At 38.9% G+C, this 16,806-nt stretch overlaps 1 protein-coding gene across 2 annotated transcripts in view; it reads right to left on the minus strand.

Moving 5' to 3' along the window:
- The window catches only part of LOC124855325 (AT-rich interactive domain-containing protein 1B-like), a 319,405-nt gene that overhangs the window by 212,093 nt on the left and 90,506 nt on the right, over nt 1-16,806 (minus strand). For both annotated transcript variants that reach the window (XM_047345084.1, XM_047345083.1), the window contains exon 3: nt 1,564-1,719. In XM_047345084.1, the coding sequence (XP_047201040.1) occupies nt 1,564-1,719 (156 nt within the window). The remainder of the gene's footprint in view (nt 1-1,563; nt 1,720-16,806) is intronic.

The following is a 16,806-nucleotide window of genomic DNA, read 5'->3' on the forward strand; positions in this document are numbered from 1 at the left end:
TAATGGAGATGTTTCCACATCAGTGGGGAAATTCCTATTTCCCCCACTTCAAGGACGAGTGCCTTCAACACCCCCAGCCAGTATCAAAAAGGATTTGCTGAAAGACGTCATCTGATTAAGGGGTCAGTTCCTTCTGTCCATTGAAAACAACGGACACAGCAAAGCAGTCAGTCAGTCATTTTCTACCACTTATTCCATAGTGGGTCGCGGGGGAGCTGGTGCCTATCTCCAGCAGTCTATGGGCGAAAGGCAGGGTACGCCCTGGACAAGTCGCCAGTCCATCGCAGGGCAACACACAAGCAACCGTGCAAAGCAATTAGCTGCAAATAACGCTGAAATGACAACATTTATTTTAGACATGAATTTATTATGTGTTGATATGACGTCCTGGCCATTGTTTTGATAGCAGTAGCATCATGCCTTCTACTTATGTTAGTGCTGTGTGCTGCTTTTAGCTCCTTGAAGACATAACCGTACTGCATGTTTTAATAGTATTATTACATAAACAGTTTTGTATTGTTTTTGCCGTTTTGTCTTGTTTCTGAGGTGCTAGATAATTGTTATCAAACTACAAAAATGGCCGAAGGAGTAAAATGCAGCGCTTTTTGAACTTGTGGGGGGCGAAGTGTGAAGTGTGTCAATAGCATTTAAAGAAGCACACCGAGAGGAAGCCTGTGGAGCTACAATAACGTGGAGTTCAGACCAAAGCATTGCAGTTCCACTGTATATAGACCACAACTGAATGATTTAAGTGTGAAAAGGAGGGATGATATGTCCCCTTTAAGTGTTTGGGTTAGGCCAGGTGTAAGGCGTCAACATAGTATGATAACATTGAGTGGAATATACCCCAGTTTATGGTATTTCCACAAAATAAACAACAATTGTTTGAGATGATCTAATTGCTTTTATTTAATACAGAAAAGGAAAAATGTACACCTACTGCTACAAATATTAGAATATACTAATTATTACATTATTACAACTATTTGTCCCAGAGATCATCTATAGTGATTTTACCCAGTCTATGTCAATTTTTCCAATACTGAACCAGCAAGTCCAAGTCAAGTCTCCAGTTTCTAATGACTGAAACTGACAATCTCACAATGGAAACATGCATTCTAGTCTTTCTCTAACACTCGATTACTGTAGGTTATAGATTCAAACTAATATCCTCAAGCCTAATTAAACACATGAACATTTAACATGGTCTATTTCAGAACATTCACTTCAAAACACAAAAGACTGATGTCAGTTGTTTAGAAAATTAATTACCCCATAAGAAATATAAATATGAATTTATGTTCAAAGGTAATAGTAGAATAGATTAGTGCTAATGCCAGTTTCTGTCAACTTCTTTCATAAATCAAAGAGGATGTGTTTTTATTTTGAAGGGGGCAGTGCTGTGCTAATCAATGCTTTATAGAGCTGGAGAAAATTGTGGTTTCTTAAATACTTCCTTTAATTATTTGGGAACAGCACAGGAAGGAAATATTTTAGCAAGAAACTCCTGCATGCATCTTTGTCTTAGAAAGGAAGGTGCAGTCTGTAGGTGAGTGACAGTACCTGCTGCGGTGGTGGTCGAGATTGCAGGTAGGAACTCTGGGATGGACCTGTGGGAGTCTGCTGAGGAGGACTGAAGTACGGAGGGGTTGCTTGCTGCCCTCCCTGCTGCTCCCTGCTGAATCCCCCCATTGACTGCTGGGCATATGGCGCAACCTGCTGAAAAATGAAAATCAAGCTGATTAGATGGGAGATGTTGCAGCAACTGTGATTCAGTTGTTTGTGTTACAGAGCCAGTGTTTGGATTCAACTGTTCTTGAACGTCACAACTCTAACTTCACAATCTGAGAAGATAGGAGTAGGATCTGTAGTCATCAATCTCATAAAAGGAGTTTCTAACCTGTTAGAAGACTGCTTTTGGCATATAAATAAAAAAAGAAAAAAGGCATACAAAACCTATGCAAAAAAAAAAAATCTTATTATGACCATGTCCCCCATCTGCAGGCTCTTAGAGAGATCAAGAGCAAACAGCAGTCTCCCAACAGTCCTCCGCCTGATGAATTCAGGCTGCAGACACCTCTAACTTTATGTCTTCTAGTTTGCCAAATGCATCCACCTCTTTACATTATCTCTGACTCAGTCAGCTCACAGATGAGTTGAGAAGTGGTGGATATTACAGTAGGCCCGTCCCAGGCCGTAACCTTAATGAGGGACACATGGATGAGTGGTAGCATTCCAGGGCAGAACAAAAAAAGAAAAACCAACTCATAAGGGCAAAGTAATGCCAAGAGGAAATGCTGCATTACATGGTGCTTTTTAGAGAAAAAGCGAACAAGGATTGAATGTAACAAGCTGGCACAAATACAAATGTAGTCTTAATCCCTTCGTGTTGTTTGTTATGACTACAGCAAGCACCAGGTGCTCCTAACTGCTGCGTCGACTCCTTATTCACACAGTCACACATACACATTTACACTAACAGCCAACAGATTATTAAACAACATTTACAATTACTGACAGCAATTTTAATGTCATATTTCCTTCTCATCACATCTTGTTGCTCTGCCACAAACTCATTAAACCTACACCTGGCCTTCATTTAGGGCATCTGTCAAGCTTGTCCACTTCCAGTGATTAACTTTAAGATGTCCCCTTAAATCTTCTCGAGCAAAGCAAAACTCTTAAACTTAGCTTGATTTATATTTCAAATGATGGTGTTACGGGGCCCGTCTGACATAACATAACTACCACACTATACAGCTTTGTCAGATAAGAGCATGCAGTCGGAGCAGAAGCTTTATGAGAGAAAAACCCCTCTAACATAAAAGTCGTGATGAAACTCAAGGCTGGTGGAGAACAGAGCGAAATCTGATCTGGTGACAGCAGAGTACCAGTGGAGATTAATACAGCTAAAACAGGTGTTGAAGAGTGGCTTACATTGACTGGGCTGTAAGAAAAGAAATATTCTCTCAATACTTTTGACTTTCTCAATAGCAGTGATTGGACAGTGTTGAATACTTTTCACTTCAGTGGGAATTTGATTAGAGAGGACAGGTTTGTACGTGTGTCTCTCTGTGTGTGTAGGTGTGTGTGCATTAGTGGAGCTTACAGTGAGAGAGTCTGTCATTAGGCCGATGAGACCGACAGACAAGGTGAGATCTGTCCGGCTGGCAGAGAGGTTAATAGCATGGCCCTACCCATGCCAGCAGCACCACTGGATTCATTACCAGCAGACAGAACTCCATACACACATTTACTAAGCTACTGTTTGATGATTTAATACTTGACTGAATGCAGAAAGATAAACTCTCTCACATATGCGTATCATTAGACTTGTATCGAAGCTCCGCCAGTAAAAGTGAAGCATAACTGTCCAGTTATTAATGTTGACAGTCTGGTGTAACACGGTGGGTTTCATCAGGATTACCACTGTTCTCATCTTTTCCTCCAGTTACAGCCTTCTAGGGTCTGTCTCTACCAGCTTTGTACAGTGATTCGGGTTCCCATACTTTGCAAAATAGCTCATGCTCTGTCAGTCGAAAGCACTGTGAGCATCATTTTCAAGTCTTGCCAAAGATTCTCAAATGCATTTACCTCTGAACTTTGACTGGGACATTTAAGTCATGTATATGCTTTGGTCTAAACCATATATTGTAGCTGTGGCTGTATGTTTAAGATTGCTGTCTTGCTGGTAAACCTCCGCCCCAGTTGTACGTCTTGTGCAGCCTCTAACAGATTTCCTTCCAGGACTGCCGGATGTATAGCCCTATCCCTTTTAATATCAACTCTGATCGGTTTTCTTATACCTATTGAAGAAGACCATCCCATAGCATCATGCTGCCACTACCATGTATCACCATGGTAAGGATGTTTTTTAGGTTGAAGTGCAAGGTTTGCCATTTGACAGACATGGTGATACGTAAGCTGGCCAGAAACTTCAATTTAACTTCATCTGACCACAAAACCTTCTTCCATGTTTGCCGTCTCTCTTAAATGGCTTGTGGACAAAAGTTTATGGGACTAATTAAAGCTTTCTTTAAACAGTAATTTATTTTTTCACGGTACTGTTCCATAATGACCAGATTTGAAAAACAGTTGTCCTGGTAAAACATTCCCCCATCTGAGATGTGGCTCTCTGCAGTTCCAAAGCTACCATGGGTCTCTTGACTACTTTTCCAATGAATGCTTTCCCTGCCAGGCCAGTTAAGGTGGGCAACCATGTGCCATGCTCCCTCAGCTATTGGATGATGGGTTGAGAATTCCTCCAAAGCTTGAGATATTGTTTTATAATGTAACCCTGCTAATTACTCCAAAGCTTTATATCGGACCCGACTGCTACCTTCATAGGTCTGCATGATGATGTTTGTTCAATAATGGGAAAAAACTTGTGCCATCAGAAACTGAATTTGAATTGCTCTGACTGTATTTGTGTAATTTTTAATTAAATGCATTGGTTTTAAAATGAATTTTACTAAACTGAATTTAATGGTGTGAAACTGAATTCATTTGCTTTTAAAATGTATTTCATTGTATTAAAAATTCAGTTTGACTACTTTCACTTTCAGTTCTAAAATTCAATTTCAGTTGCAAAATTCAGTTTTTTGTGTCACACATCCGGGTCCTTGAGGATAGCCACAGATTAATCAAACAGATTCATCGATTTACGTTTCACATCAGATTAAACTTCATTTACGGCATGTTGAGCTGGAGCAGTGCAGCTTACATGAGCTTGGCGGATGTCAATCACCAAGTCAAATGAGTATCTATAAGAAGCGTCATATAAACAAATGATGGTCAAACATCATTTAACAACAAGCTACCTGTAGCTATTAGCTAAAAATGCCACATTAGCATAGTGTGCCGCCGGTGTTACATCGGTCTGCGTTTCTCTTGCCTCTACCTCAGCATAACTCTGTTGCCTAGCAACCGTGTTAGCAAGAAGCACAGAGCTGTGAAGCCGAACAAATGAAGCCTGAAGGTTAATAAAGCGGTCTCTACTGTAAATAACTACATGGTTTTTATTTACCCCGTTACATATTGCTGATGGCTTATGATGCTGTTTTGTTTTAAAATGTTATTGTTTTATGATCTTGTTCATTATTCAGCCATTTAAAATGTTGAAAATATTTTTTTGTGTTCATAGACATAAACACTAGATAAAATACATTGATGACAAATACCATTTGTTTAATTTATTTGTAAAGCTTTCAACAACTTAAACACTAAAATATTAACTTTAGGAACAAAGTTTAAATCAGTTTATTTGCAGAGCATAATAATAATTATTATTATCATTATAATAAATAAACAAAACATTAATATTAGATTTCATCTGACTGAATTATATCTGTCTAACTTCTATCCATTGGGGAAACCCAGCGGGATTTTGAAAACAATGTGCAGGCAGTCAACTGTTCTCTCGGGGTTTAGCGCACCTCAACCACCCAGTCAGCTGACAGCTGCCGAGGCAAGCGGCTGCTGGAGCAGCGGACGAACACATCGGCGCATTTGTGTAATTAAGCGATATCTTGATAAACTGATCAGATATTTTAGGTTTACACAACTACATTCTTGTCTAAAAACATTGTAAAAGTTCAGTTGTTTCACAGAATGCGCAATATATCCAATTTTATTCACAACTTTTCTCTCTCCTCCGGCTTTTGCTACTTCCGTTTGAACAATCTACTTCGACCCGCAATGAATCATGGGATAGGGTGGAACATGGAGAATACACCCAGACCCATCCTTCAAATCTGGGGATAAGAAGGACGCATTTGTTGGAACATTGGAGATTGGACAGCATTCGTCGCCTCATCCAGGACGGTATCAGCCTACAAATGCGTCCTTCAAAAGAATGCAGTCCTGAATTTGGACACAGCAACAGGGAATGACATCCATGAATCAGTAAATCTGTGTTTGATTAATCTGTGGCTTCAAGAACCCAGATGTGTGACACAAAAAACTGAATTTTGGAACTGAAATTGAATTTCAGACCTGAGAGTGAAAGTAATCAAACTGAATTTTCAATACAAAGCAAAGCAATTTTCAAATCAAACAAATTCAGTTTTAAACCATTATATTCAGTTTCAGTTTAGTGAAATTCATTTTCAAACCAATGCATTTAATTTCAAATTACACAAATACAGATTCAGTTTGAACAATTCAAATTCAGTTTCTGATGGCACAAGTTTCTTCCCATATTCAAAACTCTATTTAGGTGATTTCTGAATGTAAACACTGGATTTTATATATTTGTCTCAGAGTAAAGGGGACATAATGCACATGCAAACATTCACAGTTTGTATTCTTAGACGTTTTTATAAACCCACATATACTGTATGTTCTATTAAACACCACAATATGTGCTACCTTGTTTTGGACAATCACATGAATACAAGATTTTAAAGTATGTAATCATAACATGACAAGGTTATGAAGGGTCAAAGTAACAAAAATTAACTTGAAATGAATTGAAGGTGTGAAACAGGGAACATGGTAAATTTGAGTGTCGTAAAAACCAACATGTGATTATTTCCTCCTCTGTGAAAATTAGAATCCATGACAAAAATTACACTCAACTGCAGACATGACAAGAAGTCATTCACACCTCAAATCATCTCCTCCACATCCCATTCAGGAACAAATTCCTCCCATAAAGCAACCAACCCCCCACCATCAGATCCTCTGCCTGCACTAAAGATCTCCGAGGAAGAGGTAAACAGGCTCTTTCAGCGCATGAAAACAAAGAAAGCTGTAGGACCTGATAACGTCTCCCCATCATGTCTGAAAGCCTGCGCACATCAACTTGCTCCGATCCTCACAAGGATCTTCAACAAGTCACTGGAGAAATGTGAGGTCCCCTCCTGCCTCAAACGATCCACCATCATCCCGGTTCCCAAGAAACCCACCATCGTAGGATTAAATGACTACAGGCCTGAAGCCCTGACGTCTGTGGTCATGAAATCCTTTGAGCGGCTGGTGTTGAAGCACCTGAAAGACATCACAGGCCCCCTGCTGGACCCCCTGCAATTTGCTTACCGAGCAAACTTGTCAGCAGATGATGCTGTTAACTTAGGTCTACACTTCATCCTGCAACACCTCGACCACCCAGGGACGTACGCCAGGATCCTGTTTGTAGACTTCAGCTCGGCCTTCAACACCATCATACCAGACATCCTCCACCAGAAGCTCACACAGCTCAACTTCCCAGCCTCCACCTGTCAGTGGATCAACAGCTTCCTGACAGACCGACAGCAGCAGGTGAGACTGGGTAGCATCTTCTCCCGATCCAGATCAATAAGTACTGGTGCCCCCCAGGGGTGTGTTCTATCCCCACTCCTCTTCTCTCTGTACACAAATGACTGCACCTCATCGGACTCGTCCATGAAACTCCTTAAGTTTGCAGATGACACCACTGTCATTGGACTGATCCAGGACGGTGATGAGTCTGCATACAGACAGGAGGTGGATCGGCTGCTGCTGCTACCGATCCACCTGCTGTCTGTATGCAGACAGCAGGTGGATCGGCTGGTACACTGGTGCGGTCAGAACTACCTTGAACTGAACCCACTCAAGACTGTGGAAATGGTGGTGGACATTCGGAGAACACCACCCCCATACACCCCCCTCACCATCCTCAACAACACTGTATCGGCCGTGGACCACTTCAGGTTCTTAGGAACCACCATCTCTGAGGACCTGAGATGGTCTTCGCACATAGACACTGTTCGAAAGAAGGCCCAGCAGAGACTGTACTTCCTGAGGCAACTCAAGAAGTACAACCTTCCACAGGAGCTGCTGGTCATCTTCTACACTGCCATCATTCAGTCTGTACTGTCTTTATCCATCTCAGTGTGGTTTGGCTCATCCACAAAACAGGACAGGTCCAGACTGCAACGAATAATCAGGTCTGCAGAGAGAATAATCAGGGCTGACTTTCCCTCCATCCAGGACTTATACAGGTCTAGGGTCAAGAAAAGAGCTGCCAAAATCTCTGCAGACCCCACACACCCTGCACATAAACTGTTTAGACTTTTACCTTCAGGCCGCCGCTACAGAGCAATGTTCACTAAAACCAGCCGCCACAAAGACAGTTTCTTCCCCCAGGCTGTTTCTCTGATGAACATTCAATAGAGTACAAAACAACAGCATACAGATGTTGCAAATGCACCTTTTCTATTAGATATGTGTATTTTGTACATTGTAAATTGTAAATTTGTATATTCTGTAATGCAAAAACAGAACAAAAGAGCAAAGTGTACCGGAGTCAAATTCCTTGTTTGTATGCACGAACTTGGCAATAAAGCTGATTCTGATTATTTAATGCCCTCCAAATTCACTGATTCTACTTTTCACAAAGGTGAAATTAATCACATGTTGGTTTTTATGGCACTCAATTTTTAAATGTTCAATATTTCACACCTTCAATTCATTTAAAGTTAATTTTTGTTACTTTAACCCTGCTTACAAGGTTGGGTATTGATGCTTTTGCAATGCACTGTATTTTCTACCATTATTCCACTGATAGCTTCTCTTTTTTAAATATCAAATGTATTAACTCTAGAAGCAGACCTTATGACTTCATTTCATAGTGTAATCACCATTTTTCTCTAAACTGTTTATTGGAGAAGCTAAAGTGTTCATGTTTGGTCTGCATTCAAAAGAAATGGGTAGCAAAAATGGAAGTATAGCATGCAGACAATCAAATAAGACAGAAACAGGAACAAATATAAGAGAAAAATACCAACCCCATGCCATTCAGTCAAATAAGCACAGAAGCAGTAGGCAGACTGGAGGTCTAACGAGTAGCAACCTGCCAAAGTGGCTTTGGGTGTGAAGAAAGAGTTATTCAGATGCAGCTTCTGTTTGATCACTAGGGCAGACTGCATAAATGCACTGTACCTGTTGAGCACACACCAACTCAATGAAACCTGATGCTCTTTGACTGGGAATATGTTTAGCGATAAACAGACTTGCTGTGCTGCTGGCTCCGCCAATAAAAATAAGCGCAGGAGGGAGAAAATAAGACCCTTTTCTGCTTTTTGCTTTCACTCAGGTGCAGGGAAGCAGACAACAGTGTGATTTATCCAGAGTGTCTTGGCAAACACATGGTATCAAATAAACGTCTGTAATGAAACGACAACAGATGTGAAGTGCTGTGGGGAGAAATGACATAGGATAGACGTCCTGTGAAGCAAATAATTCGCCATAAACTGCCGCAACAGTGTGATGAAAACAAAAGCCTTGGTGGCATATTAAGATCCAAAAAGCACAAACAAACTGAGAATAACTCAATCAAAAATCTATCAAAACAGGAGTTGTATGAAAAGCCAGGCAGTAAAGTTTCTCTTCTGCAATAAATAGTCATGCTAACTCTCATTCAACCAAGAGGTGTGTGTGAGGTGCAAGTGCCTTAAATCAGCCATTAAAAAGCCTTGCACAGAACAAGACACTGCTTGTAATTCAATTGGGCTGGTGAACAACAGCCAAAAAGCTTCATAATTCTGTCACAGCACTGATACGCCTGACTAGTGACTGGGGCCAGAGGTTGGCCCCATTTTGAGTGACAGATGGGCTCAGCCAACCAGAGCGCTAAGCAGTGCCATCACACTGACCCCTGAACGCATTCACACACATCCTGACAGCACTGACAGGCACACACATCAGCGATGCATCGCTTTTAACATTTAAATTCCAGTGAGGCAACTGGCAAGAGTTAGTGCTACTACATGATGTATTCACATCTTTTTCACATTTTGTCACAATAAAACCAAAAACTTCTATGTATTTTACTACAATTTCATATGATAGACCAACACAAAGCAGTGAATATTTATGGGATAGAAAGAAAAGGGCACACAGTTTTGAAAATTTGTAACAATCAAAGATCTAAAGGTTGTGCCTCACCTTTGTACTTAGCCCTCCTGGTCTTTTTGTTGAAACGGCTGCAAATGTTTGGGGGCATATGTTTCTACCAGAAACTGAAATTGTCTCAAGCTTAGTGAGAACAGGTCTGAATAGGAATTTTAAAAGACCTGAAATATTTCAGTTAGTGTGCAATGAATCTAAAATATATGAATGTTAAATTTTCATCATGACATTATGGAAAATAATGAACTTTATCACAATATGCTAATATTTTGAGAAGGACCTGTAATTAGGATTTATTAGAATGAACTGTACATTTCTTCATAAATTTGTGCAGGGAAGCAGGCTAAAAAAATTATGCACCTCTAAGATTAAGTTGACTTCTGAAGCCAACTAGGTTATTATGCTGAAGGGGAATTGAAGTAAATGGGGTGAAATGCAAATACACACCACACTTCAGATCAAGATTTGTAAAAAAAAAAAAAAACAAATATGTAAAAACGATGCCTATCAAATTGAAATCCAAAACAATACAATTCACTTTGAGATGGTAACATGACAAAATATGAAAAAGTTAAAAAGATGTCAAGTCTTTTGCAAGACAATGTAACTACATTTGTAGGAACAAAATTTCTTCTGAACTGCCAGAAACTAAAACAGGGGATGAAAAGTATGACAAAAAATTTGGCATGATACACCGGCAAGGGAAGATGTTTAGAGAGACGGAGATGGACAGATAGGCATGAAGAAAAATAAAGAATGGGTGTTACATACTGAGATACTTAAAGGGGGAGATAAGACGATGGTTCACATGATAAAGACAGAGAGGGAGAGACGGGTAAAGACAGCAACGCAGAAAGATTTGTGGAGAGAACGGAGCGACACAGGAAAGATATAAATAACGACTTTTAGATGAAGGATATAGATCCCAATGATGTGTTAACTGAGCAAGAGTTTTATACCATATTCATTCATTCATTTCTATACTGTAATGATAGAAAACAAGAACGTGTAGGTGGTATTTTCATCATGTTACAATGTTTCAAATCATTTTAAAATGCTTATATACAAGCACATGTGAAGCAAGCTACATTAAAGCCATCCCAGTTGTAAACTGACAGCATCTAAAAACAGACTTTTTTTTTCCATATTTAAAATCTCCAGCAGCTGATAAATCCAAGCGCAGACTTAACAACAGATATCAAAGAGGACGTTTCAGTAAAGGGAACGCAGCGGGGAAAAGGTAAGGCAGGAGTGGCAGTGTTGACAGATGTGTCAGTCATGAGAATGAATAGGTGTGCAACTATCAAAATAACTCCTGACAACAGTGGCAGTTGGCTCACCTTTTTTCTCTCTAAAGCTTTTTCACTGTTAGAGGTTGAGGCATTTAATAACACAAAATGACAACTTTTAGTTGACCTGCCGTGCTCAGTGTGCCCTCACTGTCTACCTTGTAATGCCTAAAAAATTGAGGTAGTGGGAAAAAAAATAGTTCAGATGTTTACAGAAGAATTTAAGACTGCCTGGAATACCAGAGAGGTATTTTGTAAATCCACATGTTCCAACGGTAAATTGAGGATTTCTGCAAAAACATACATTTCTATAAAACAATGTGAATATTATCTATAATAACTATGCATTTTTTACTATACCAATCTCATCTTGTTTCTATCATGGTTGTTTTTGTCCAAAATGAGCATAGAAATTATTTCAAGCAGAGACAGCTCTTGCCTGAAGCAGTATTGAAAGGTTTGCGCTGAATGTAATGTTTAGATTTTTACTTAAAAAGGCATATTTCATCACATTTTCGTGCTAGAAAGTCAACTCAAATAAATCTGAGCTTTTTCAATGTGTTTCAAAGCAGATTAGAAATTAGAAATTCCATCACATTTGGAGACAGAACTTTATGCAACAGGATCTGCACTACCATTTATGGAGCAATAATGTATCATATGGAACATTAAAGTGTGAGTGCTAGTTGTTAACAGAAATCAGAAATCCTGTGTCGTTGGCAGAAAATACTTTACCTAAGGGAATGCGCCAAATAATATGCACTTATACTAGTATAACAGGAAAGGATGGAGAGGGTGTCATAGATTTTAAGCTATTTTAAACATATTCAGATATAAAAAACGAGGCCAAAGCAAAATCACACACAGAGAGAAATCAAGTCACAGGGGTAAAAGATATGATGTTGGTGAATAAGTAATGTTCTACGAGGATTACAATGGTTCGCATCCATGAAATGTATTTTATCGACTTTATTCACACAAAAATAACTGATGTTTACCGATTGGATCCTGCTCCAGCACACAGCCTCTTTCCTGCATGAAATACAGAAGGTTAATCCTAAAAGCGTATTTGCAGCAGCAATACAAAAAAACCTACATTGTTTTTTTTTTTTTATTAATGAAATACATTTCATAAAAAACTAATGCACCCGTCAGTCAAATGTTGCTGTAATTACCAAAAAGATAAGATGACTTAATTTCCCACTATGCTACCTAGATGCTTTACTTACCTCAGGATGCAGGATGCTTGAAACAGAAAGTGAGTTTTATGGCATCACTTAGTGTCTGATTAAATTAACTAGAAATTATTTTATTCCTTGGGGCCTTTCTAAGTGTTCAGTTGATACACTGTCAAATCCACACCCATAACCTCAATATTCCTGCACTAGTGAGAAGGCAAGCACACCAAAGAGACACACATGGTTCTAACATGTGACCAGACTTATTTTTCAACGCACAGCAAAGATGACACAACAGGAAACAGTGTGACAGTAGATTAAATGCAGTTAAGCCCCAAATTATTCACACCTCTGTTTGGATATATTATGATCATTCAAGCATTTTATCATCCTTAAAAAGAAAAAAAAATAGATCTATTTAAAAAGACTGCTGTTTTATTTGCATTTTATAAAAAATGTCTTGTCAAAAATGAATTATACCCTTCTCAATAATCAATCAATTTTTTTATTAGCATTGCATCAATCAAACCCTTCTTATAATTGCTGATCAGATATTTGCATGTTTTCACATGTGTTTTCACAATTTATCTTTTGTGATGAGCTCCAAGTCTTTGAGGTTGAAGGGCTTCCATGCCATCTCCCTAATCTTTAGCTGGGACTCTGGTGGGGCCACTAGAAAACCTCAATATTACATCCATTCACTGTAAACATGGTATGGATAATTTTGGGCTTAACTATTTATCTTCTTGTAGTTCATATCACAACTGACTAGGACTGGTATTGGCAGGACAAAGCTTTAGAATAAATGTAGATTGAAAATCAGCCACAAAATGTTTATATTGTTGGACAGTTAGACACCGCTTTCATTTAGACAAGCAAAAATGTAAATGACTAAAAACATAATGAATAGTGTTTAGGAGCTATGTGGTGATGAGATCATTGCATCACAGTCAAAACATTGCACACTAATAGAAGAAGGTGAGTAAGAAGGTGTGTCCTGTAAAGACACATGAACCACCAGAGGACAGGGTCAGCTTCAACAAGCTCATGATTAAACATAAGGAAGAGAAAGAGGAGATGCATCATTGTTCTTGTCATCCTCTCATATCTCTTCTCCCAAGGTGAAGGCGATTCCCGTCCCTCTCTGTCTTTCATCTCTCTCACCTCCCCCCTTCCTCTTCTAACACATCGCAGGCCCTTGACACTTCAGGAATAAGCTGCCCTTCGAGGATCGGAAGAGTGAGGGACAGCAGCACTGTGAACTGCCAATACGACGACCTGTTCTGTAAAGCCAAAACTTAATAAACAAGCACACATCCAGATAATGTCAACATAAAAAGAAATAAAAGGATGCACATGTAATTGTAGACAATTTACTTTTTTCATATACTGCAGCTTTTTATTCCCAAATGAAAACACGCGGCTGTCTATTCAGCAATCGTGACTTACTGACCTGCTGATAGCATCAAATAACACACAAGCGAGTAAAAGTGAGCAGATACTGTGGCTATAAACTGACGCGAAGACATGTTTGATATTTGCATTTTTTTGCTTTCTAAAGACTCAAAAACAAATTTCCCTTTCTCTTGTACTCAATTTCTGACTGCATAAGCTGATGAAACAAAAAGTGGCTTCTTGTTGCTGCTGTTCAAGACTGAAACATGATGGAGACATTTGCAGAAGCAGAAAAGGTTAATGTGGTCTGTAATGTGTGTGTGTGTGTGTGTGTGTGTGAAAAGAGATTTATTTTTGTTTTTTCTTTATTTTTTTGAGTGGCTCTGGGCTCTATGCCACCAGCTCTAAATGTTTTTCCCCTACTAAACTCCTGACCCCAATCTGAGGCCAAGCAAGACAGAAACGAGAGAGAGAAAATCGTGAAAGAAAGGCAACGGTAAAAAAAAAAAAAAGGTAAATGTGATTCGGTGATGGGGTTGAAAATGGTTGTGGAGGAAACAAATGAGTGGATGACATGAAAATAGTTCAGCTGTCGATACTTAATACAAATAACCGATCCTTTAAGATGTCTAAACTCGTAATTTCTCAGTGTTCATAGAAGAAGTTTCATGCAAAAATCTAAAGCAAACAAAATTCACTCTTGACAGATAGAAAATATCATCATTACCAAGAAAAGAGGGCTTGTGACAAATGTAAACATCACAATGGAGCACTAAAACATTTATCAGATCAATCATTTCTGCAAACTGCAGCTCGGCTCATTTTTTACCTCTCGCTGCGATGACAAGCTCCAGGTTGTGTAGGAGTCATGTAAATTACATCTAAGCAGGGAAAAGGGAGGAGGGGGTTGGTTCACACTTTTTCACCTCAGCGGCCACTGTTAGTTCAAGAGATTATGTTTGAATTTTAGGTCTCCTGCTGTGAAGCTATCTCCAGGTGGATGCTGATGTGCTAAGATGCTGCCGTTTTTGTTGAATGACAGTGATCTGTGAGCTGTTCAGCTCTGTGTTAACGATGAGACAGTGGCTGGTGATGGGCCTGATGACAGAGTTCACAGGTTAAAAGCATGTTCTTAATACTTGACAGAAATGTTTGAAAGGAAAATTTATTTTGTAATGTTTTTCCACATGGCCGATTTTTAGCCTGGTTGGCAATGACCTGTGACCAGTTGGTCAGAAAGTTCAAACTCTCCTGGGTTGCACTGACAACACCCTTCTTTGGTGTGGGTAATGTTACTTAAAGTTAAAGTAAGATATTTTCAGTATCAGTGAGGTACGTAGAAATGAACAGAGAGCAAGCCCAAAAGTTTCAGGAAGGTATTTGAAAACAAAACAGTATTTTCTGGGACTTGACTGTGGTTTATACATACAGCGAGAGAGCAAGAGGGAGCGAAACGTTTTGCAAATAACAGAAAGACTAAATGAAGTAACGAAAAGGTCCTATGTTGTGTTCATTTCAGTTTTCAACCCCAGTAGATCATGGACCACGATGGATTTCAAAATATTGACAGGCTTTGAAAATCTCAGTGCTAAAGTATTGTTTTACATTTTATTTATGAGACTGCGGTTTTAGTAAAGCTAGCCAGCCATGCCAATCACAAAAGACATCTAATTAAAAAACTGTGTAGAATATGTCTTGTCAACTTAAAAACTCCATATATATATGTGCAATATGCAACAATGCTAAGAAATTTCTACACATATGTTATAGCAATGGCTAGATAATAACATTCACTTTGTCTACACTAATGAAGAGTCACTCCTCTCCACATGCCAAAGCCATTGGCTGACACAGCAGGGGAGTTGGCCCTATTTTTGATTATTTCAACTGATAATTATTTGACCACCTGGGATGATTCAGACTGAGTACAGAGCACTGAACTTTCAGCCCAAAATGGTTAGGCAATCTTTAAGTATGATGAAACAAAAAAAAAAAAAAAATGAAGATACCAAAATAAAAGTAACAACAAAATTTTACACTTTCCAATCAATTTTTATTTACAAAATATGCAACGGGGCACAGGATTTCTTCACGTATGGTCAGATGTTGCTGAGCCAAGAAAGTAAACCAATAAAATGGGTAAAAGTCTTTTATTCACAAATACTAATTATTTTTGTAAAGGCTAAGGCTTAGTGTTTGTCCCACATTGGAGTTAGCTTATATTTAAAGATGGTGAGTTTTATTAGTTACGTCTGGTGTTAAATTGAAAAAGTAAAGGCAAGGCGTCTCCCTTTGCCCACACACTAGTCTCAGAGTAATGAATGAATGCGAGATGCACTCAGTGGTTTAATCTTGGCAACACCATGCTCATGCCAATTTATGATCTCTCTGATATGTTTATAAATGGGAGTTCTGTGTCCGTGGAATACAAATGAACAAGCTGAGTTGCCAGATCCGCCTCGACCTGAGTAAAAAAAAAAGAAATGAATTAAAAATCTATCTCTAATGTGGATGTAAACTGAGAAGAATTCTCGGAGAGCCAATTAGAGGAGCGACTAATCCCCTTCTAACTCAGAAAAGATGCAAAGCATTCGTTTTTTTTTCTCAGCTCTCTTCTTTGCTCCCTTCATTTCACTCGACTTTTATCTCTTGGTGCTTTTATCTTATCAAATAGTCACATATAGAGTGCCAAAAACACAAAGAGCTGAGTTCTGATCTTTCAAAAACACACACTTTGTGATGCTTTGCATCGCTAACCTGAATTCAACCCTAAATTACATTAAATTGCAACCTTAAATCCTTCTCTCTTAGCAATAATGATGGAGCTTGCAGTTGTAAACTTAATGCATCAGGAATATATGACAGCAGTATTTGTAAAAGAGCTGTTACAATGAATATAATCCAAGTAATCCAACTTATTTTAACATATAATTTGCTGTAAGCTATTTATTAATTCATGTCCCTTTTAGTATTTTGTCATGCTCTCTATGCTTTATAATTGATAGCATCACTTAAACCAGTAGATTGACGGTAGGGGAGTGGTGTTGGGGGGCTTCCCTTTTTCCAGTTAATGG

This window comes from Girardinichthys multiradiatus, chromosome 19 (genome assembly GCF_021462225.1).
Source record: "Girardinichthys multiradiatus isolate DD_20200921_A chromosome 19, DD_fGirMul_XY1, whole genome shotgun sequence".
Lineage (NCBI taxonomy): Eukaryota > Metazoa > Chordata > Actinopteri > Cyprinodontiformes > Goodeidae > Girardinichthys > Girardinichthys multiradiatus.